We start from the raw sequence: 25,168 nt of genomic DNA, 5'->3' as shown, positions 1-25,168 counted from the left end.
TCTCTCTCCCTCCTCTCTTTTGCTCTCCCTCTCTCTCTCTTTCTCTCTCTCCACTCTTTTTGCTCTCTCCCCTCTCTTTTTCTCTCCCTCTCTCCCTTTTTCTCTCTCTCTCTCCACTCTCTTTTGCTCTCTCTCCCCTTGTTTCGCTGTCTCTCTCTTTTTTTCTCTCTCTCTCTCCACTCGCTTTTGCTCTCTCTCTCTCCCCTCTCTTTTGCTCTCTCTCCACTCTCTTTTGCTCTCTCCCCTCTCTCTTTTTCTCTCTCCCTCCATTTTGCTCTCTCCCTCTCTTTTGCTGTCTCTCTCCCTCTCTTTTGCTCTCTCTACCCCTCTCTTTAGTGCTCTCTCTCCCCTTCTCTTCTGCGCTCTCTATCACCCACTCCCTTTTGCTCTCTCTCTCCCCTTTCTCTTTTACTCTATCCCCTTCCTTTTGCTCTCTCTCCCCCCTCTCTTTTGCTCTCTCTCTCTTCCCTCTCTCTTTTGCTGTATCTCTCCCTCTCTTTTGCTCTCGGCCCCATCTCTTTTGCTGTCTCTCTCCATCTCTTTTACTCTCTCCCCTTTCTTTTGCTCTCTCTCCCCCTCTCTTTTGCTCTCTCTATCCCCCCTCTTTTGCTCTCTCTCTCTCTCCCCTCTCTTTTGCTTTCTCTCTCTCCCCTCTCTTTTGCTCTCTCTCTCCCCTCTATTTTGCTCTCTTTCCCCTCTCTCTTTTGCTCTCTCTCCCTCTCTTTTGCTCTCTCCCTCTCTTTTGCTGTCTCTCTCCCTCTCTTTTGCTCTCTCTCCCCCTCTCTTTTACGCTCTCTCTCCCCTCTCTTTTGTGCTCTCTCCCCCTCTCTTTTGCTTTCTCTCTCCCCTCTCTCTTTTACTCTCTCCCCTTTCTTTTGTTCTCTCTCTCCCCTCTTTCTTTTGCTGTATCTCTCCCTCTCTTTTGCTCTCTCCCCCCTCTCTTTTGCTGTCTCTCCTCCTCTCTTTTGCTGTATCTCTCCATCTCTTTTGCTCTTTCTCCCCCTCTCTTTTGCATGCTCTCTCTCCCCTCTCTCTTTTACTCTCTCCCCTTTCTATTGCTCTCTATCCCCCCTCTGTTTTGCCCTCTCCTGCCTCTCTTTTGCTCTCTCTCTCTCCCCCTCTTTTGCTCTCTCTCTCTCTCTCCCCCTCTTCTGCTCTCTTTCTCCCATCTCTCTTTTGCTGTCTCTCTTCCTCTCTTTTGCTCTATCTCTTCCCCCTCTCTTTTTCTCTCCCCCCCTCTTTTGCTCTCTCTCTCTCTCCCCCTCTTCTGCTCTATCTCTCCCCTCTCTCTTTTTCTGTCTCTCTCCCCCCTCTCTCTTTTGCTCTCTCTCTCTTCCCCCCTCTCTTTTGCTCTCTCTCTCCCTCTCTTTTGCTCTCTCTCTTTTACTCTCTCTATGCCCCCTCTTTTGCTCTCCCCCCTTTCTTTATCCCCCCTCTTCTGCTCTCTTTATACCCCCTCATTAGAGCTCTCTGTCTCTCAGGGCCAGTCGGCCACGGCATCAGGCCCCGCCCACGTCACGTCCAGCCCCACCCACGCTATGCCTGGCCATGCCCGTCCAGCCCCCGTCATGCCCGGCCCTGCCCGCGTCACATCCGGCCCCTGCCGCGTCACGCCCGGCCCCATCCACATCACCCTCGGACATGCCCACTCCACGCCAGATGCCAGGTGAGGTCAGTTGGATTAAGGCCAGGTGTGTTTGTCCTTGTGCACAGTCTCTACTGTGCATGACAGCTTCGGACAAACACACTTGGCCTTTTATTATATAGGATGAACATTACGCAAAAATGCTTTTACATGTTTTCAGCTACTTGACTGAAATGTACTTATATATATATATATATATATATATATATATATATATATATATATATATATATATATATATATGCAATGCATATTTAATAGAGTGGCGGCGATGTGGAGGGACCTCGGTTTAGGGGTACATAGGTAGTTTATGGGTGTAAGTGTACTTTAGAGCACAGTAGTTAAGAGCTTTATAAACCGGCGTTAGCCCAGAAAGCTCTTAACTCCTGGCTTTTTGCTGCGGCTGGAGTTTTGTCGTTAGATTTCTAACGCTCACTTCAGCCAAGACTCTAAATACCGGCATTAGAAAGATCCCATTGAAAAGATAGGATACGCAAATGGCATAGGGGGATCTGCGATATGGAAAAGTCGCGGCTGCAAAGTGAGCGTTAGACCCTTTCCTGACTGACTCTAAATACCAGCGGTAGCCCAAAACCAGCGTTAGGAGCCTCTAACGCTGGTTTTGACGGCTAACGCCAAACTCTAAATCTAGGCGTATGTGTTTAATGTCCCTTCAAACATTTTATTAAATACTAGTCCTAAAGCCTGTGTACACGGGCCATTTTTTGCAGTACAGCGGTCCCACACCTTGCTCTCTCTCTATCCTCCCTCTTTTTTGCTCTCTCTTTCTCCCCTTCTTTTGCTCTCTCTATCTCCCCTTCTTTTGCTCTCTCTATCTCCCCTCTCTTTTGCTCTCTATTTCTACCCTCTCTTTTGCTCTCTCTCTCCCCTCTCTTTTGCTCTCTCTTTCCCCCCTCTCTTTTGCTCTCTTTCTTCCCCCTCTCTTTTGCTCTCTCTCTCCCCCTCTATTTTGCTCTCTCTCTCCCCCTCTATTTTGCTCTCTCTCTCCCTCCTCTATTTTGCTCTCTCTTCCCCTCTTTTGCTGTCTCTCTCCCTCACTTTTGCTCTCTCCTCCCCCATCTCTTTTGCTCTCTCTCCCCTCTCTTTTGCTCTCCCTCACTCTCCTTTTCTCTCTCTCTCTCCACTCTCTTTTGCTCTCTCTGCCCCTCTTTTGCTCTCTCTCTCCCTCTCTTTTGCTCTCTCTCTCCCCCCCTCTCTTTTGCTCTCTCTCTCCCCCTTCTCTTTTGTTATCCCTCTCTCTTTTTTCTCTCTCTCTCCACTCTCTTTTGCTCTCTCTCTCTCCACTCTATTTTGCTCTCTCTCCCCTCTCTTTTGTTTTCTCTCCCCTCTCTCTTTTGCTCTCTCTCTCTCCCTCCATTTTGCTCTCTCTCTCCCTCTCTTTTGCTGTCTCTCTCCCTCTCTTTTGCTCTCTCTCCTCCTCTCTTTAGTGCTCTCTCCCCCTCTCTTTTGCACTCTCTATCTCCCCCTCTCTTTTGCTCTCTCTCTCCCCTCTCTATTTTAATTTCTCCCCTTTCTTTTGCTCTCTCATCCCCTCTCTTTTGCTCCCTCTCTCTTTTGCTGTCTCTCTCCCTTTCTTTTGCTCTCTCCTCCCCCTCTATTTTGCTCTCTCTCTCCCTCCTCTCTTTTGCTCTCCCTCTCTCTCTCTCTCTCTTTCTCTCTCTCTCCACTCTTTTTGCTCTCTCCCCTCTCTTTTTCTCTCCCTCTCTCCCTTTTTCTCTCTCTCTCTCCACTCTCTTTTGCTCTCTCTCTCCCCTCTCTTTTGCTCTCTCTCCCCTTGTTTCACTGTCTCTCTCTTTTTTTCTCTCTCTCTCCACTCGCTTTTGCTCTCTCTCTCTCCCCTCTCTTTTGCTCTCTCTCCACTCTCTTTTGCTCTCTCCCCTCTCTCTTTTTCTCTCTCCCTCCATTTTGCTCTCTCCATCTCTTTTGCTGTCTCTCTCCCTCTCTTTTGCTCTCTCTACCCCTCTCTTTAGTGCTCTCTCTCCCCCTCTGTTCTGCGCTCTCTATCACCCCCTCTCTCTTTTGCTGTATCTCTCCCTCTCTTTTGCTCTCTGCCCCCTCTCTTTTGCTGTCTCTCTCCATCTCGTTTACTCTCTCCCCTTTCTTTTGCTCTCTCTCCCCCTCTCTTTTGCTCTCTCTATCCCCCCTCTTTTGCTCTCTCTCTCCCCCCTCTCTTTTGCTTTCTCTCTCTCCCCTCTCTTTTGCTCTCTCTCTCCCCTCTATTTTGCTCTCTTTCCCCTCTCTCTTTTGCTCTCTCTCTCCCTCTCTTTTGCTCTCTCCCTCTCTTTTGCTGTCTCTCTCCCTCTCTTTTGCTCTCTCTCCCCCTCTCTTTTACGCTCTCTCTCCCCTCTCTTTTGTGCTCTCTCCCCCTCTCTTTTGCTTTCTCTCTCCCCTCTCTCTTTTACTCTCTCCCCTTTCTTTTGTTCTCTCTCTCCCCTCTATTTTGCTCTCGCTCTCCCCTCTTTCTTTTGCTGTATCTCTCCCTCTCTTTTGCTCTCTCCCCCCTCTCTTTTTCTGTCTCTCCTCCTCTCTTTTGCTGTATCTCTCCATCTCTTTTGCTCTCTCTCCCCCTCTATTTTGCATGCTCTCTCTCCCCTCTCTCTTTTACTCTCTCCCCTTTCTTTTGCTCTCTATCCCCCCTCTGTTTTGCCCTCTTCCGTCTCTCTTTTGCTCTCTCTCTCCCCCTCTTTTGCTCTCTCTCTCTCTCCCCCTCTTCTGCTCTCTTTCTCCCATCTCTCTTTTGCTGTCTCTCTTCCTCTCTTTTTCTCTATCTCTTCCCCCTCTCTTTTTCTCTCTCCCCCCCTCTTTTGCTCTCTCTCTCTCTCCCCCTCTTCTGCTCTATCTCTCCCCTCTCTCTTTTTCTGTCTCTCGCCCCCTCTCTCTTTTGCTCTCTCTCTTCCCCCCTCTCTTTTGCTCTCTCTCCCCCTCTCTTTTTCTCTCTCTCTTTTACTCTCTCTATGCCCCCTCTTTTGCTCTCCCCCCTTTCTTTATCCCCCCCTCTTCTGCTCTCTCTATACCCCTCTTTAGAGCTCTCTGTCTTTCAGGGCCAGTCGGCCACGGCATCAGGCCCCGCCCACGTCACGTCCAGCCCCACCCACGCTATGCCTGGCCATGCCCGTCCAGCCCCCGTCATGCCCGGCCCTGCCCGCGTCACATCCGGCCCCTGCCGCGTCACGCCAGGCCCCATCCACATCACCCCCGGACATGCCCACTCCACGCCAGATGCCAGGTGAGGTCAGTTGGATTAAGGCCAGGTGTGTTTGTCCTTGTGCACAGTCTCTACTGTGCATGACAGCTTCGGACAAACACACTTGGCCTTTTATTATATAGGATGAACATTACGCAAAAATGCTTTTACATGTTTTCAGCTACTTGACTGAAATGTACTTATATATATATATATATATATATGCAATGCATATTTAATAGAGTGGCAGCGATGTGGGGGGACCTCGGTTTAGGGGTACATAGGTAGTTTATGGGTGTTAGTGTACTTTAGAGCACAGTAGTTAAGAGCTTTATAAACCGGCGTTAGCCCAGAAAGCTCTTAACTCCTGGCTTTTTGCTTCAGCCAAGACTCTAAATACCAGCATTAGAAAGATCCCATTGAAAAGATAGGATACGCAAATGGCATAGGGGGATCTGCGGTATGGAAAAGTCGCGGCTGCAAAGTGAGCGTTAGACCCTTTCCTGACTGACTCTAAATACCAGCGGTAGCCCAAAACCAGCGTTAGGAGCCAAACTCTAAATCTAGGCGTATGTGTTTAATGTCCCTTCAAACATTTTATTAAATACTAGTCCTAAAGCCTGTGTACACGGGCCATTTTTTGCAGTACAGCGGTGCCACACCTTGCTCTCTCTCTATCCTCCCTCTTTTTTGCTCTCTCTTTCTCCCCTTCTTTTGCTCTCTCTATCTCCCCTCTCTTTTGCTCTCTATTTCTCCCCTCTCTTTTGCTCTCTCTCTCCCCTCTCTTTTGCTCTCTCTTTCCCCCCTCTCTTTTGCTCTCTTTCTTCCCCCTCTCTTTTGCTCTCTCTCTCCCCCTCTATTTTGCTCTTTCTCTCCCCCTCTATTTTGCTCTCTCTCTCCCCCCTCTATTTTGCTCTCTCTTCCCCTCTTTTGCTGTCTCTCTCCCTCACTTTTGCTCTCTCCTCCCCATCTCTTTTGCTCTCTCTCCCCTCTCTTTTTCTCTCCCTCACTCTCCTTTTCTCTCTCTCTCTCTCTCTCCACTCTCTTTTGCTCTCTCTCCCCCTCTTTTGCTCTCTCTCCCCCTCTTTTGCTGTCTCTCTCCCTCTCTTTTGCTCTCTCTCTCCCCCCCTCTCTTTTGCTCTCTCTCTCCCCCTTCTCTTTTGTTATCCCTCCCTCTTTTTTCTCTCTCTCTCCACTCTCTTTTGCTCTCTCTCTCTCTCCACTCTATTATGCTCTCTCTCCCCTCTCTTTTGTTTTCTCTCCCCTCTCTCTTTTGCTCACTCTCCCTCCATTTTGTTCTCTCTCTCCCTCTCTTTTGCTGTCTCTCTCCCTCTCTTTTGCTCTCTCTCCTCCTCTCTTTAGTGCTCTCTCCCCCTCTCTTTTGCACTCTCTATCTCCTCCTCTCTTTTGCTCTCTCTCCCCTCTCTATTTTAATCTCTCCCCTTTCTTTTGCTCTCTCACCCCCTCTCTTTTGCTCCCTCTCTCTTTTGCTGTCTCTCTCCCTTTCTTTTGCTCTCTCCTCCCCCTCTATTTTGCTCTCTCTCTCCCTCCTCTCTTTTGCTTTCCCTCTCTCTCTCTCTCTTTCTCTCTCTCTCCACTCTTTTTGCTCTCTCCCCTCTCTTTTTCTCTCCCTCTCTCCCTTTTTCTCTCTCCACTCTCTTTTGCTCTCTCTCTCCCCTCTCTTTTGCTCTCTCTCCCCTTGTTTCGCTGTCTCTCTCTTTTTTTCTCTCTCTCTCCACTCGCTTTTGCTCTCTCTCCCCTCTCTTTTGCTCTCTCTCCACTCTCTTTTGCTCTCTCCCCTCTCTCTTTTTCTCTCTCCCTCCATTTTGCTCTCTCCCTCTCTTTTGCTGTCTCTCTCCCTCTCTTTTGCTCTCTCTACCCCTCTCTTTAGTGCTCTCTCTCCCCCTCTCTTCTGTGCTCTCTATCACCCCCTCCCTTTTGCTCTCTCTTTCTCTCCCCTTTCTCTTTTACTCTATCCCCTTCCTTTTGCTCTCTCTCCCCCCTCTCTTTTGCTCTCTCTCTCTTCCCTCTCTCTTTTGCTGTATCTCTCCCTCTCTTTTGCTCTCTGCCCCCTCTCTTTTGCTGTCTCTCTCCATCTCTTTTACTCTCTCCCCTTTCTTTTGCTCTCTCTCCCCCTCTCTTTTGCTCTCTCTATCCCCCCTCTTTTGCTCTTTCTCTCCCCCCTCTCTTTTGCTTTCTCTCTCTCCCCTCTCTTTTGCTCTCTCTCTCCCCTCTATTTTGCTCTCTTTCCCCTCTCTCTTTTACTCTCTCTCTCCCTCTCTTTTGCTCTCTCCCTCTCTTTTGCTGTCTCTCTCCCTCTCTTTTGCTCTCTCTCCCCCTCTCTTTTATGCTCTCTCTCCCCTCTGTTTTGTGCTCTCTCCCCCTCTATTTTGCTTTCTCTCTCCCCTCTCTCTTTTACTCTCTCCCCTTTCTTTTGTTCTCTCTCTCCCCTCTATTTTGCTCTCGCTCTCCCCTCTTTCTTTTGCTGTATCTCTCCCTCTCTTTTGCTCTCTCCCCCCTCTCTTTTGCTGTCTCTCCTCCTCTCTTTTGCTGTATCTCTCCATCTCTTTTGCTCTCTCTCCCCCTCTCTTTTGCATGCTCTCTCTCCCCTCTCTCTTTTACTCTCTCCCCTTTCTTTTGCTCTCTATCCCCCCTCTGTTTTGCCCTCTCCCGCCTCTCTTTTGCTCTCTCTCTCTCCCCCTCTTTTGCTCTCTCTCTCTCTCCCCCCCTCTTCTGCTCTCTTTCTCTCATCTCTCTTTTGCTGTCTCTCTTCCTCTCTTTTGCTCTATCTCTTCCCCCTCTCTTTTTCTCTCTCCCCCCCTCTTTTGCTCTCTCTCTCTCTCCCCCTCTTCTGCTCTCTCTCTCCCTTCTCTCTTTTTCTGTCTCTCTCCCCCCTCTCTCTTTTGCTCTCTCTCTTCCCCCCTCTCTTTTGCTCTCTCTCCCCCTCTCTTTTGCTCTCTCTCTTTTACTCTCTCTATGCCCCCTCTTTTGCTCTCCCCCCTTTCTTTATCCCCCCTCTTCTGCTCTCTCTATACCCCCTCTTTAGAGCTCTCTGTCTCTCAGGGCCAGTTGGCCACGGCATCAGGCCCCGCCCACGTCACATCCAGCCCCACCCACGCTATGCCTGGCCATGCCCGTCCAGCCCCCATCATGCCCTGCCCACGTCACATCCGGCCCCTGCCGCGTCACGCCGGGCCCCATCCACATCACCCCCGGACATGCCCACTCCACGCCAGATGCCAGGTGAGGTCAGTTGGATTAAGGCCAGGTGTGTTTGTCCTTGTGCACAGTCTCTACTGTGCATGACAGCTTCGGACAAACACACTTGGCCTTTTATTATATAGGATGAACATTACGCAAAAATGCTTTTACATGTTTTCAGCTACTTGACTGAAATGTACTTATATATATATATATCCAATGCATACATATACTGTATATATAATATATACATATATACACATATACACACATAACTACATATGTACACAGATATAAACATTATACATATACATATTTAGAAATCTATATTTATGTATCTCTATGTTAAACCCTTTTATTGCATTTTTTAAAATATTGCTTATTAGATAGTGTTATTATAAGTGTAACTGTACTTTTAAATATGAGTTTGATGTGTTTTGTGCAACTTTTTTGTCTCGTGTAACGGTTGACCAGAACTCTGAAGTCATGCTAACCCAACACACCTTAAATACGCCACTCGTAATCTACCTATACATATCAGTTATATAAATAGTTGCAACATTGAGTAATAATTTTAGAAAAAATGTATTGTTTGTTTAAATATTTGCTATGTCAGGTAATTATAATAATTAACATGAACACACAATACATTCTCATTAACTTCATAATAGTTATGCTGAGCTCCCAACTGTTCTGCTCTCTTTCTCCCCTCTCTCTATTTTCTGGGATTTCCACTAGGAGCTCTGTCATTTTCCAAATTAATGATGAGATAAGACCTTTCTGACTCTGCCCATCCTCCACAATGAGTCCATCCCAGGCTACACAGACTTTGCAAGTCCAGATATTTCTAAATGTCAATATGGGGAAGTATAATTGTTGGGTATAAATATTGCACCTAACTGCACAAAACAGGTCTAATTTCATTACACAACCTTTAAAAAATCTGTGCTGTGATTTGGTTGTAGATTGGCTATCTCCAAATTTCCATGTACAACTTCACAATTATTGTACCAGCGTTGATGTATGCTGTGGTGTTCGTCTACTGATCCCAGCTGATTGAATTGGTTGTTGTTTGTACCATAGCAGGCTATAAGAGAAAAAAAAATGTAATTTAATTGCCAATCAATGTACAGGAGACTGTTATATTCATAACATTAGATGTAAATTGATTCATTGGCCTGAATTCTAATTGCGCAATTCATAAATATTTATATCCACCCCTCGTCACTTTAACAAGTTGCAAGTAGTGATGTCGCGAACCTTAAAATTTTGGTTCGTGAACGGCAGACTCGAACTTCCGAGACAGTTCGCGAACTGGCGAACCGTCATTGACTTCAATAGGTAGGCGAAATTTAAAACCCACAAGGACTCTTTCTTGCCACAATAGTGATGGGAAAAGTTGTTTCAAGGGGACTAACACCTGGACTGTGGCATGCCGGAGGGGGATCCATGGCAAAACTCCCACGGAAAATTACATAGTTGATGCAGAGTCTGGTTTTAAGCAATAAAGGGCCTTAATCACCTAACATTCCTAAATTTTTTTTGAATAACGTGTTTTAAAACATCAGGTATGATGTTGTATCTATAAGGTAGTGTAAGGGTTACACCCGCTTCTCAGTGACAGACCAAACTCCCCATGTAACGCACCGCAAACAACTGCAAACAGTCCATTTGCACAACCACGAGTTAGATAGATTTGATAGTTAGATACATACATTACATAGATCAATAGATGCAATATACATATGATAGATACAAATTACATAGATCAATAGATGCAATATACATTTGATGATAGATGCGAATTACATAGATCAATCGATGCAATATACATTTGATAGATACGAATTACATAGATCAAAAGATGCAATATACATTTGATAGATACGAATTACATAGATCAATAGATGCAATTTATATTTGATAGATACGATTGATAGTTAGATAGATTTGATAGATAAATAGATATATGATTTCCCTGACAGAGTATAACAATAAGACATGCGGTCTGGGACCCGTGGTGTGTTAAGTAGTATTATTCTTAGCAGTTTACTACCTGTTACTCCCCCTATCGGGGGAGGTCTATATGGCCTGCATTTTTGGAACAGGGAGATGGAAGAAGATGATTGGTCTGTCCTCCTACTTCAAATTTGGCCGAAACACAAGTGGCTGTCTCAAATCAGTCCGGCCACGAGATAGATTTGATAGATAGATATACATAGATTGATAATTAGATAGAATCGACAGAAGATAAATAGATTGATTTGATAGATATATTATTACCCTGACAAAGTATAATAATAAAACATGCAGTCTGGGACCCATGGTAACTAGGTTGTGTTAAGTAGTACTATTCTTAGCACTTTAATCCCTGTAACTCCCCCTATCGGGGGGAGGTCTATACGGCCTGCATGATTACCCTGACAAATTATAACAACAAGACATGCTGTCTAGGACCCATGGTAACTAGGTTGTGTTTATATTAGTACTATTCTTAGAACTTTAATCCATGTTACTCCCCCTATCTGTGTAGGTCTATATGGCCTGCATGATTACCCTGAGAAAGTATAACAACAAGACATGCGGTCTGGGACCCATAGTAATTAGGTTGTATTTAGTAGTACTATTCTTAGCACTTTAATCCCTTTTACTCCCCCTATCGGGGGAGGTCTATATAGCCTGCATGATTACCCTGACAAAATATAACAACAAAACATGTGGTCTGGGACCCATGGTAACTAGGTTGTGTTAAGTAGTACTATTCTTAGCACTTTAATACCTGTTACTCCCCCTATCGGGGAGGTCTATATGGCCTGCATGATTACCCTAACAAAGTATAACAACAAAACATGCGGTCTGGGACCCATGGTAACTAGGTTGTGTTAAGTAGTACTGTTCTTAGCACTTTAATCCCTTTTACTCCCCCTATCGGGGGAGGTCTATATGGCCTGCATGATTACCCTGACAAAGTATAACAACAAAACATGTGGTCTGGGACCCATGGTAACTAGGTTGTGTTAAGTAGCACTATTCTTAGCACTTTAATCCCTTTTACTCCCGCTATCGGGGGAGGTCTATATGGCCTGCCTGATTACCCTGACAAAGCATAACAACAAGACATGCGGCCTGGGACCCATGGTAACTAGGGTGTTAAGTAGTACTGTTCTTAGCACTTTAATACCTGTTAGTCCCGATATCGGGGGAGGTCTATATGGCCTGCATGATTACCCTGACAAAGTATAATAATAAAACATGCGGTCTGGGAGCCATGGTAACTAGGTTATGTTAAGTAGTACTATTCTTAGCACTTTAATCCCTGTAACTCCCCCTATCGGGTGAGGTCTATATGGCCTGCCTGATTACCCTGACAAAATATAACAATAAGACATGCGGTCTGGGAGCCATGGTAACTAGGTTGTATTAAGTAGTAGTATTTTTAGCACTTTAATCCCTTTTACTCCCCCTATCGGGTGAGGTCTATATGGCCTGCCTGATTACCCTGACAAAGTATCACAACAAGACATGCGGTCTGGGACCCATGGTAACTAGGTTGTGTTAAGTAGTACTGTTCTTAGCAGTTTAATACCTGTTACTCCCCATATCGGGGGAGGTCTATATGGCCTGCATGATTACCCTGACAAAGTATAATAATAAAACATGCGGTCTGGGACCCATCATAATTAGGTTGTGTTTAGTAGTACTATTCTTAGCACTTTAATCCCTTTTACTCCCCCTATCGGGTGAGGTCTATATGGCCTGCATGATTACCCTGACAAAATATAACAACAAGACATGCGGTCTGGTACCCATGGTAACTAGTTTGTGTTAAGTAGTACTATTCTTAGCACTTTAATACCTGTTACTCCCCCTATCTGGGGAGGTCTATATGGCCTGCATGATTACCCTGAAAAAGTATCACAACAAGACATGCGGTCTGGGACCCATGGTAACTAGATTGTGTTAAGTAGTACTGTTCTTAGCAGTTTAATACCTGTTACTCCCCATATCGGGGGAGGTCTATATGGCCTGCATGATTACCCTGACAAAGTATAATAATAAAACATGCGGTCTGGGACCCATCATAATTAGGTTGTGTTTAGTAGTACTATTCTTAGCACTTTAATCCCTTTTACTCCCCCTATCGGGTGAGGTCTATATGGCCTGCATGATTACCCTGACAAAATATAACAACAAGACATGCGGTCTGGTACCCATGGTAACTAGTTTGTGTTAAGTAGTACTATTCTTAGCACTTTAATACCTGTTACTCCCCCTATCTGGGGAGGTCTATATGGCCTGCATGATTACCCTGAAAAAGTATCACAACAAGACATGCGGTCTGGGACCCATGGTAACTAGATTGTGTTAAGTAGTACTGTTCTTAGCAGTTTAATACCTGTTACTCCCCATATCGGGGGAGGTCTATATGGCCTGCATGATTACCCTGACAAAGTATAATAATAAAACATGCGGTCTCGGACCCATCATAATTAGGTTGGGTTTAGAAGTATTATTCTTAGCACTTTAATCCATTTTACTCCCCCTATCGTGGGAGGTCTATATGGCCTGCCTGATTAGCCTGACAAAGCATAACAACAAGACATGCAGTCTGGATCCCATGGTAACTAGGTTGTGTTAAGTAGTACTATTCTTAGCACTTTAATACCTGTTAGTCCCGATATTGGGGGAGGTCTAAATGGCCTGCATGATTACCCTGACAAAGTATAATAATAAAACATGCGGTCTGGGAACCATGGTAACTAGGTTATGTTAAGTAGTACTATTCTTAGCACTTTAATCCCTGTAACTCCCCCTATCGGGTGAGGTCTATATGGCCTGCCTGATTACCCTGACAAAATATAACAATAAGACATGCGGTCTGGGAGCCATGGTAACTAGGTTGTATTAAGTAGTAGTATTCTTAGCACTTTAATCCCTTTTACTCCCCCTATCGGGTGAGGTCTATATGGCCTGCCTGATTACCCTGACAAAGTATCACAACAAGACATGCGGTCTGGGACCCATGGTAACTAGGTTGTGTTAAGTAGTACTGTTCTTAACAGTTTAATACCTGTTACTCCCCATATCGGGGGTGGTCTATATGGCCTGCATGATTACCCTGACAAAGTATAATAATAAAACATGCGGTCTGGGACCCATCATAATTAGGTTGTGTATAGTAGTACTATTCTTAGCACTTTAATCCCTTTTACTCCCCCTATCGGGTGAGGTCTATATGGCCTGCATGATTACCCTGACAAAATATAACAACAAGACATGCGGTCTGGTACCCATGGTAACTAGTTTGTGTTAAGTAGTACTATTCTTAGCACTTTAATACCTGTTACTCCCCCTATCTTGGGAGGTCTATATGGCCTGCATGATTACCCTGACAAAGTATCACAACATGACATGCGGTCTGGGACCCATGGTAACTAGGTTGTGTTAAGTAGTATTGTTCTTAGCAGTTTAATACCTGTTACTCCCCATATCGGGGGAGGTCTATATGGCCTGCATGATTACCCTGACAAAGTATAATAATAAAACATGCGGTCTGGGACCCATCATAATTTGGTTGGGTTTAGTAGTATTATTCTTAGCACTTTAATCCATTTTACCCCCCCTATCGTGGGAGGTCTATATGGCCTGCCTGATTAGCCTGACAAAGCATAACAACAAGACATGCGGTCTGGGTCCCATGGTAACTAGGTTGTGTTAAGTAGTACTGTTCTTAGCACTTTAATACCTGTTAGTCCCGATATTGGGGGTGGTCTAAATGGCCTGCATGATTACCCTGACAAAGTATAATAATAAAACATGCGGTCTGGGAGCCATGGTAACTAGGTTATGTTAAGTAGTACTATTCTTAGCACTTTAATCCCTGTAACTCCCCCTATCGGGTGAGGTCTATATGGCCTGCCTGATTACCCTGACAAAGTATCACAACAAGACATGCGGTCTGGGATCCATGGTAACTAGGTTGTGTTAAGTAGTACTATTATTAGCACTTTAATACCTGTTAGTCCCGATATTGGGGGAGGTCTAAATGGCCTGCATGATTACCCTGACAAAGTATAATAATAAAACATGCGGTCTGGGAGCCATGGTAACTAGGTTATGTTAAGTAGTACTGTTCTTAGCAGTTTAATACCTGTTACTTCCCATATCGGGGGAGGTCTATATGGCCTGCATGATTACCCTGACAAAGTATAATAATAAAACATGCGGTCTGGGACCCATCATAATTAGGTTGTGTATAGTAGTACTATTCTTAGCACTTTAATCCCTTTTACTCCCCCTATCGGGTGAGGTCTATATGGCCTGCATGATTACCCTGACAAAATATAACAACAAGACATGCGGTCTGGTACCCATGGTAACTAGTTTGTGTTAAGTAGTACTATTCTTAGCACTTTAATACTTGTTACTCCCCCTATCTGGGGAGGTCTATATGGCCTGCATGATTACCCTGACAAAGTAGCACAAGACATGTGGTCTGGGACCCATGGTAACTAGGTTGTGTTAAGTAGTATTGTTCTTAGCAGTTTAATACCTGTTTCTCCCCATATCGGGGAAGGTCTATATGGCCTGCATGATTACCCTGAAAAAGTATAATAATAAAACCTGCGGTCTGGGACCCATCAAAATTAGGTTGTGTTTGTTTAGTAGTACTATTCATAGCACTTTAATCCTTTTTACTCCCCCTATCGGGGGAGGTCTATATGGCCTGCATGATTACCCTGACAAAATATAACAACAAGACATGCGGTCTGGTACCCATGGTAACTAGGTTGTGTTACGTAGTACTATTCTTAGCACTTTAATACCTGTTACTCCCCCTATCTGGGGAGGTCTATATGGCCTGCATGATTACCCTGACAAAGTATCACAACAAGACATGCGGTCTGGGACCCATGGTAACTAGGTTGTGTTAAATAGTACTGTTCTTAGCACTTTAATACCTGTTACTCCCCCTATCTGGGGAGGTCTATATGGCCTGCATGATTACCCTGACAAAGTATAATAATAAAACATGCGGTCTGGGATCCATCATAATTAGGTTCTGTATAGTAGTACTATTCTTAGCACTTTAATCCCTTTTACTCCCTCTATTGGGTGAGGTCTATTTGGCCTGCATGATTACCCTGACAAAATATAACAACAAGACATGCGGTCTGGTACCCATGGTAACTAGTTTGTGTTAAGTAGTACTATTCTTAGCACTTTAATACCTGTTACTCCCCCTATCTGGGGAGGTCTATATGGCCTGCATGATTACCCTGACAAAGTAGCACAACAAGACATGCGGTCTGGGACCCATAGTAACTAGGTTGTGTTAAGTAGTATTGTTCTTAGCAGTTTAATACCTGTTACTCCCCATATCGGGGGAGGTCTATATGGCCTGCATGATTACCCTGAAAAAGTATAATAATAAAACATGCGGTCTGGGACCCATCATAATTAGGTTGTGTTTGTTTAGTAGTACTATTCATAGCACTTTAATCCTTTTTTAATCCCCCTATCGGGGGAGGTCTATATGTCCTGCATGATTACCCTGACAAAATATAACAACAAGACATGCGGTCTGGTACCCATGGTAACTAGGTTGTGTTAAGTAGTACTATTCTTAGCACTTTAATACCTGTTACTCCCCCTATCTGGGGAGGTCTATATGGCCTGCATGATTACCCTGAAAAAGTATCACAACAAGACATGCGGTCTGGGACCCATGGTAACTAGGTTGTGTTAAGTAGTACTGTTCTTAGCAGTTTAATACCTGTTACTCCCCATATCGGGGGAGGTCTATATGTCCTGCATGATTACCCTGACAAAGTATAATAATAAAACATGCGGTCTGGGACCCATCATAATTAGGTTGTGTTTAGTAGTATTATTCTTAGCACTTTAATCCCTTTTACTCCCCCTATCGGGGGAGGTCTATATGGCCTGCCTGATTAGCCTTACAAAGCATAACAACAAGACATGCGGTCTGGGACCCATGGTAACTAGGTTGTGTTAAGTAGTACTGTTCTTAGCACTTTAATACCTGTTACTCCCCCTATCTGGGGAGGTCTATATGGCCTGCATGATTACCCTGACAAAGTATAATAATAAAACATGCGGTCTGGGAGCCATGGTAACTAGGTTGTGTTAAGTAGTACTATTCTTAGCACTTTAATCCCTGTAACTCCCCCTATCGGGTGAGGTCTATATGGCCTGACTGATTACCCTGACAAAATATAACAACAAGACATGCGGTCTGGTACCCATGGTAACTAGGTTGTGATAAGTAGTACTATTCTTAGCACTTTAATACCTGTTACTCCCCCTATCTGGGGAGGTCTATATGGCCTGCATGATTACCCTGACAAAGTATCACAACAAGACATGCGGTCTGGGACCCATGGTAACTAGGTTGTGTTAAATAGTACTGTTCTTAGCAGTTTAATACCTGTTACTCCCCATATCGGGGGAGGTCTATATGGCCTGCATGATTACCCTGACAAAGTATAATAATAAAACATGCGGTCTGGGACCCATCATAATTAGGTTGTGTATAGTAGTACTATTCTTAGCATTTTAGTCCCTTTTACTCCCCCTATCGGGTGAGGTCTATATGGCCTGCATGATTACCCTGACAAAATATAACAACAAGACATGCGGTCTGGTACCCATGGTAACTAGGTTGTGTTAAGTAGTACTATTCTTAGCACTTTAATACCTCTTACTCCCCCTATCTGGGGAGGTCTATATGGCCTGCATGATTACCCTGAAAAAGTATCACAACAAAACATGCGGTCATGGACCCATGGTAACTAGGTTGTGTTAAGTAGTACTGTTCTTAGCAGTTTAATACCTGTTACTCCCCATATCGGGGGAGGTCTATATGGCCTGCATGATTACCCTGACAAAGTATAATAATAAAACATGCGGTCTGGGACCCATCATAATTAGGTTGTGTTTAGTAGTATTATTCTTAGCACTTTAATCCCTTTTACTCCCCCTATCGGGGGAGGTCTATATGGCCTGCCTGATTAGCCTGACAAAGCATAACAACAAGCCATGCGGTCTGGGACCCATGGTAACTAGGTTGTGTTAAGTAGTACTGTTCTTAGCACTTTAATACCTGTTAGTCCCGATATTGGGGGAGGTCTATATGTCCTGCATGATTACCCTGACAAAGTATAACAACAAGACATGCGGTCTGGTACCCATGGTAACTAGGTTGTGTTAAGTAGTACTATTCTTAGCACTTTAATACCTCTTACTCCCCCTATCTGGGGAGGTCTATATGGCCTGCATGATTACCCTGAAAAAGTATCACAACAAAACATGCGGTCATGGACCCATGGTAACTAGGTTGTGTTAAGTAGTACTGTTCTTAGCAGTTTAATACCTGTTACTCCCCCTATCTGGGGAGGTCTATATGGCCTGCATGATTACCCTGACAAAGTATAATAATAAAACATGCGGTCTGGGATCCATCATAATTAGGTTCTGTATAGTAGTACTATTCTTAGCACTTTAATCCCTTTTACTCCCTCTATTGGGTGAGGTCTATTTGGCCTGCATGATTACCCTGACAAAATATAACAACAAGACATGCGGTCTGGTACCCATGGTAACTAGTTTGTGTTAAGTAGTACTATTCTTAGCACTTTAATACCTGTTACTCCCCCTATCTGGGGAGGTCTATATGGCCTGCATGATTACCCTGACAAAGTAGCACAACAAGACATGCGGTCTGGGACCCATAGTAACTAGGTTGTGTTAAGTAGTATTGTTCTTAGCAGTTTAATACCTGTTACTCCCCATATCGGGGGAGGTCTATATGGCCTGCATGATTACCCTGAAAAAGTATAATAATAAAACATGCGGTCTGGGACCCATCATAATTAGGTTGTGTTTGTTTAGTAGTACTATTCATAGCACTTTAATCCTTTTTTAATCCCCCTATCGGGGGAGGTCTATATGTCCTGCATGATTACCCTGACAAAATATAACAACAAGACATGCGGTCTGGTACCCATGGTAACTAGGTTGTGTTAAGTAGTACTATTCTTAGCACTTTAATACCTGTTACTCCCCCTATCTGGGGAGGTCTATATGGCCTGCATGATTACCCTGAAAAAGTATCACAACAAGACATGCGGTCTGGGACCCATGGTAACTAGGTTGTGTTAAGTAGTACTGTTCTTAGCAGTTTAATACCTGTTACTCCCCATATCGGGGGAGGTCTATATGTCCTGCATGATTACCCTGACAAAGTATAATAATAAAACATGCGGTCTGGGACCCATCATAATTAGGTTGTGTTTAGTAGTATTATTCTTAGCACTTTAATCCCTTTTACTCCCCCTATCGGGGGAGGTCTATATGGCCTGCCTGATTAGCCTTACAAAGCATAACAACAAGACATGCGGTCTGGGACCCATGGTAACTAGGTTGTGTTAAGTAGTACTGTTCTTAGCACTTTAATACCTGTTACTCCCCCTATCTGGGGAGGTCTATATGGCCTGCATGATTACCCTGACAAAGTATAATAATAAAACATGCGGTCTGGGAGCCATGGTAACTAGGTTGTGTTAAGTAGTACTATTCTTAGCACTTTAATCCCTGTAACTCCCCCTATCGGGTGAGGTCTATATGGCCTGACTGATTACCCTGACAAAATATAACAACAAGACATGCGGTCTGGTACCCATGGTAACTAGGTTGTGATAAGTAGTACTATTCTTAGCACTTTAATACCTGTTACTCCCCCTATCTGGGGAGGTCTATATGGCCTGCATGATTACCCTGACAAAGTATCACAACAAGACATGCGGTCTGGGACCCATGGTAACTAGGTTGTGTTAAATAGTACTGTTCTTAGCAGTTTAATACCTGTTACTCCCCATATCGGGGGAGGTCTATATGGCCTGCATGATTACCCTGACAAAGTATAATAATAAAACATGCGGTCTGGGACCCATCATAATTAGGTTGTGTATAGTAGTACTATTCTTAGCATTTTAGTCCCTTTTACTCCCCCTATCGGGTGAGGTCTATATGGCCTGCATGATTACCCTGACAAAATATAACAACAAGACATGCGGTCTGGTACCCATGGTAACTAGGTTGTGTTAAGTAGTACTATTCTTAGCACTTTAATACCTCTTACTCCCCCTATCTGGGGAGGTCTATATGGCCTGCATGATTACCCTGAAAAAGTATCACAACAAAACATGCGGTCATGGACCCATGGTAACTAGGTTGTGTTAAGTAGTACTGTTCTTAGCAGTTTAATACCTGTTACTCCCCATATCGGGGGAGGTCTATATGGCCTGCATGATTACCCTGACAAAGTATAATAATAAAACATGCGGTCTGGGACACATGGTTATTAGGTTGTGTTTAGTAGTATTATTCTTAGCACTTTAATCCCTTTTACTCCCCCTATCGGGGGAGGTCTATATGGCCTGCCTGATTAGCCTGACAAAGCATAACAACAAGCCATGCGGTCTGGGACCCATGGTAACTAGGTTGTGTTAAGTAGTACTGTTCTTAGCACTTTAATACCTGTTAGTCCCGATATTGGGGGAGGTCTATATGTCCTGCATGATTACCCTGACAAAGTATAATAATAAAACATGTGGTCTGGGAGCCATGGTAACTAGGTTGTGTTAAGTAGTACTATTCTTAGCACTTTAATCCCTGTAACTCCCCCTATCGGGTGAGGTCTATATGGCCTGACTGATTACACTGACAAAATATAACAAGACATGCGGTCTGGTACCCATAGTAACTAGTTTGTGTTAAGTAGTACTATTCTTAGCACTTTAATACCTGTTACTCCCCCTATCTGGGGAGGTCTATATGGCCTGCATGATTACCCTGACAAAGTATCACAACAAGACATGCGGTCTGGGACCCATGTTAACTAGGTTGTGTTAAATAGTACTGTTCTTAGCAGTTTAATACCTGTTACTCCCCATATCGGGGGACGTCTAAATGGCCTGCATGATTACCCTGACAAAGTATAATAATAAAACATGCGGTCTGAGACCCATCATAATTAGGTTGTGTTTGTTTAGTAGTACTATTCTTAGCACTTTAATCCCTTTTACTCCCCCTATCGGGGGAGGTCTATATGGCCTGCATGATTACCCTGACAAAATATAAAAACAAGACATGCGCTCTGGTACCCATGGTAACTAGGTTGTGTTAAGTAGTACTATTCTTAGCACTTTAATACCTGTTACTCCCCCTATCTGGGGAGGTCTATATGGCCTGCATGATTACCCTGACAAAGTATCACAACAAGACATGCGGTCTGGGACCCATGGTAACTAGGTTGTGTTAAGTAGTACTGTTCTTAGCACTTTAATACCTGTTAGTCCCGATATCGGGGGAGGTCTATATGGCCTGCATGAGTATAATAATAAAACATGCGGTCTGGGAGCCATGGTAACTAGGTTGTGTTAAATAGTACTATTCTTAGCACTTTAATACCTGTAACTCCCCCTATCGGGTGAGGTCTATATGGCCTGCCTGATTACCCTGACAAAATATAACAACAAGACATGCGGTCTGGGACCCATGGTAACTAGGTTGTGTTAAGTAGTACTATTCTTAGCACTTTAATCCGTGTTACTCCACCTATCCGGGGAGTTCTATATGGCCTGCCTGAGTAACCTGACAAAATATAACAATAAGACATGCGGTCTGGGAGCCATGGTAACTAGGTTGTGTTAAGTATTACTATTCTTAGCACTTTAATACGTGTTACTCCCCCTATCAGGTGAGGTCTATATGGCCTGCCCGATTACCCTGACAAAATATAACAACAAGACATGCGGGGTGGGACCCATGGTAAGGTTACTTCTATTTGCACAATAGAGTACAGGTATGGCATCGATTTTAGGAACCCGAGATAATTTTTAGGAACCGGGAGATGGAAAAAAATGCTTGGACACCCAGTACAGGTCGTTCTCCTTCAGCCTTTTTATACAAGGGTCCAGGACCCTCAACAGAAACAACAGCATGAAACACCACATATGCCATCCTTTTGCACAATCCAGTACAGGTATGGCATCAATTTTAGGAACCCGGAGATAATTTTTAGGAACCGGGAGATGGGAAAAGATACTTGGACACCCAGTACAGGTCATTCTCCTTCAGCCTTTTTAAACGAGGGTCACGGACCCTCAACAGAAACAACAGCATGAAATACCACATATGCCATCATTTTGAACAATCCAGTACAGGTATGGCATCCATTTTAGGAACCGGAGATTATTTTTAGGAACCGGGAAATTGAACAAAAAACATGCTTGGACACCCAGTACACTTCTTTCTCCTTCAGCCTTTTTATACGAGGGTCCCGGACCCTCAACAGAAACAACAGCATGAAGCACCACATATGCCATCCTTTTGAATAATCCAGTACAGGTATGGCATCGATTTTAGGAACCCGGAGATAATTTTTAGGAACCGGGAGATGGAAAAAGATGCTTGGACACCCAGTACAGGTCGTTCTCCTTCAGTCTTTTTATACGAGGGTCCTTGACCCTCAACAGAAACAACAGCATGAACCACCACATATGCCATCCTTTTGAACAATCCAGTACAGGTATGGCATCGATTTTAGGAACCCAGAGATAATTTTTAGGAACCGGGAGATGGAAAAAGATGCTTGGACACCCAGTACAGGTCGTTCTCCTTCAGCCTTTTTATACGAGGGTCCAGGACCCTCAACAGAAACAACAGCATGAAACACCACATATGCCATCCTTTTGAACAATCCAGTACAGGTATGGCATCGATTTTAGAAACCCAGAGATAAATTTTAGGAACCGGGAAATTGAACAAAAAACATGGTTGGACACCCAGTACAGGTCGTTCTCCTTCAGCCTTTTTATACGATGGTCCACAACCCTCAACAGGCACAACAGCATGAAACACCATGTATGACATCCTTTTGCACAATCGAGTACAGGTATGGCATCGTTTTTAGGAACCCATAGATAATTTTTCAGAACCGTGAGATGGAAAAAGACACACGTGCAATGTACTGTGCCACCAGATAAGAGTGGTGTGTTAATGAGTACTATTCTTAACAGTTTAATCCCTGTTATGTGCCTTTTTTTTGGTTTGGGTTTTGTAGCCACAGTGCAGCACCAGAGGCCAGAAAAATTAGGCATGTCCAAATGGCTGAAAAATTAGGTATTGTTGCAGCCGCTGCTGTAGCAGTGGCCAGAAAAATTGATGTTTGTAAAACTGTTAGAAAGTGCCCTAAAACTTTGCGGCTTGAACACTAGTTGTTGGCGAATAAGTCACGCAAGTCATTCCGGCATTCGAAGAAAAAATACGGCAGCGTGTGGACCATTTGTAGCCCAAGGCAGCTCATCTCATCATCAGGCCTTTTTTACTCAAATGTATCGCCCAATGTCAGTCCCTTCGGGATCCATCCCTCATTCATTTTAATAAAGGTGAGATAACTAAGACTTTTTTGACCTAGGTGACTTCTCTTCTCAGTGACAAAACCTCCTGCTGCACTGAAGGTCCTTTCTGACAGGACACTTGAAGCGGGGCAGGGCAGAAGTTCCATTGCAAAGTGGGATAGCTCAGGCCACAGGTCAAGCCTGCACACCCAGTAGTCAAGGGGTCCATCGCTCCTCAGAGTGTCGAGATCCGCAGTTAATGCTAGGTAGTCTGCTACCTGTCGGTTCAGTCTTTCTCTGATGCTGGATCCCGAAAGGCTGTGGCGATGCATAGGAGTTAAAAAGGTCTGCATGTCCTCCATCAACAACACGTCAGGAAAGCGTCCTGTCCTTGCTGCCGTGGTCATGGGAGGAGGAGGAGGATTACTTTCATCTCTTCCCCTGTTAGATTCCCGTTGTGCTGTGACATCCCCCTTATACGCTGTGTAAAGCATAGTTTTTAATTTATTTTGGAACTGCTCCATCCTTTCCGACTTGTGGGAATTTGGTAACATTTCAGTCACTTTATGCTTAAACCGGGGGTCTAGTAGGGTGGACACCCAGTACAGGTCGTTTTCCTTCAGCTTTTTTATACGAGGGTCCCTTAACAGGCCCAACTGCATGAAACACCCCATTTGCACAAGGTTGGATGCCGAGCTAATCATGTCCCGTTCCTCGTCCTCACTGATGTCACTGAAGGTATCTTCTTCCCCCCAGCCACGTACAACACTACGGGTACCAGATAGGTGACAACAACGATCACCCTGGGATGCCTGTTGTCTTCCTCCTCCTACTCAAAGCCACATTCCTCCTCTGACTCCTCTTCCTCACAATCCTCTTCCTTCATTTTCGCAGGTCCAGCAAGCGATGCTGATAAGGCTGTTTCTGGTGGTGATGGACACCACAACTCTTCCTCTTCCTCTTCACGCTCATCTATGGCCTGATCCAGCACTCTTCGCAGGGCACGCTCCAGGAAGAAAACAAATGGTATGATGTCGCTGATGGTGCCTTCGGTGCGACTGACAAGGTTTGTCACCTCCTCAAAAGGACGCATGAGCCTACAGGCATTGCGCATGAGCGTCCAGTAATTTGGCAAAAAAATCCCCAGCTCCCCAGGGGCTGTCCTAGCACCCCGGTCATACAAATACTTGTTAACAGCTTTTTCTTGTTGGAGCAGGTGGTCGAACATTAGGAGTGTTGAAATCCACTGTGTCAGGTGTTGCAAATCAAGCGCCTCATTGGCAGGTTGTTTTGACGCTGGATATCGGACAAGTGCGCCATGGCTTTGAGTTTGTGTGCTGCTTCTACTCATGTGTTCTTCTCATCGGCATTTGTGATGTGAGACCATGTGCCTTCGCAAAGCAGTTGTACCTAGTTGGGTGTTGGACTTCCCACGACTCAGTTTCTTTTGGCACAGGTTGCAAATGGCATCGCTCTTGTCAGAGGCAGACACACAAAAAAATGCCATACTGCTGAGCTCTGCGATGACGGGATTCTGGTGGTGTCAACAGCATGCTTCATTGGCATGCTGTCTGGCTGACCCTGGGTGCCGATGCATACTGTCTGACTGTGCCACTAGCTCCTTGCGACGACCTCCCCCTGCTTCCAACTCGTCTCCTCCTCCTCCTCTCTGTCTCCCCATCTGAACTTTCCCCCTCTTCTTCTTCTCTTCTAGCGGGCACCCACGTGACACCCACGGACACATCATCATCAACCGCTTCACTTGTATCTGGCACATCAACAAAGGAAGCAGCAGCGGGTACAACATCATCATCATCATCACACCGTACATCCATGTCTGTAATGCTTCCTGACTGAGACATATCACTGTTATCTACATCCTCAAGTCATTTCTTCCAACTGATGTACCAATAACTCCTCCGACAGATCAAGTGATGCGGCTGTGGTGCTAGTGTTGGTGGTGGCGAAAGGCGGGCGAGTGGCACTGGTCACTTGAGAGGTGCCCAAAGCACAGCAGGAGGTGGATGGTGCGTCAACATTATGACTAGGAGCGGAAGCTGTAGAAGATTGGGTGTCCTATGTTAGCCATTCAACTAGGTCCTCCTCTGAACTTTTGGAATCCCTGGCACCTAACCTCTGTACACTGTGCATAGTTGTAGGGTCTAAGGGAATCACAGCACCACGACCACGACGGCACCTGCGGGGTGGCCTGCCTCTGCCTGTCATTTTTTTTTAAATGTACACTTACAATACTATTAAACAAATTATGAGTGGTGGCACTGTGCAAGTGGGCACAGCATACGCTGTGAGCCTGACACAAAAAATCAGACTGATGTTTCAAAGTCAAAAATGTTTATTTTTTAAATATTAAAAGTACTGTGACAACAAATATGAGTGGTGCCACTAACTTGGCAAGTGGCCCTGGCACACACGCTGGCAGGCAGGCAACTTCAATTAGATTACTATAGTAGACTGATGTTTCACAGTCAAAAAAGTTTTTTTATTAAATATTTAAAATACTGTTATAACAAATATGAGTGGTGGCACTAGTTGGCAAGTGGGTCTGGCACACACACTGGCAGGCAGGCAACTGCAATTCAATTGCACTAGCAGACTGATGATTCACAGTTAAAAAAGTTTTTATTTTAAATATTTACACTACTGTTATAACAAATATGATTGGTGGCACTA

General features: G+C 44.6%; 1 protein-coding gene across 1 annotated transcript in view; it reads right to left on the bottom strand.

Annotated features, from left to right (window-relative positions):
- The window catches only part of LOC128660624 (epidermal growth factor receptor), a 411,537-nt gene that overhangs the window by 368,495 nt on the left and 17,874 nt on the right, over window positions 1–25,168 (bottom strand). Inside the window, exon 2 of the mRNA XM_053714555.1 lies at window positions 8,984–9,138. Coding sequence (XP_053570530.1) covers window positions 8,984–9,138 — 155 coding nt within the window. The remainder of the gene's footprint in view (window positions 1–8,983; window positions 9,139–25,168) is intronic.

This window comes from Bombina bombina, chromosome 5 (genome assembly GCF_027579735.1).
Source record: "Bombina bombina isolate aBomBom1 chromosome 5, aBomBom1.pri, whole genome shotgun sequence".
Lineage (NCBI taxonomy): Eukaryota > Metazoa > Chordata > Amphibia > Anura > Bombinatoridae > Bombina > Bombina bombina.
Note: the sequence above shows the minus strand (reverse complement) of the source record. Positions and strands in the feature narration are given on the sequence as shown.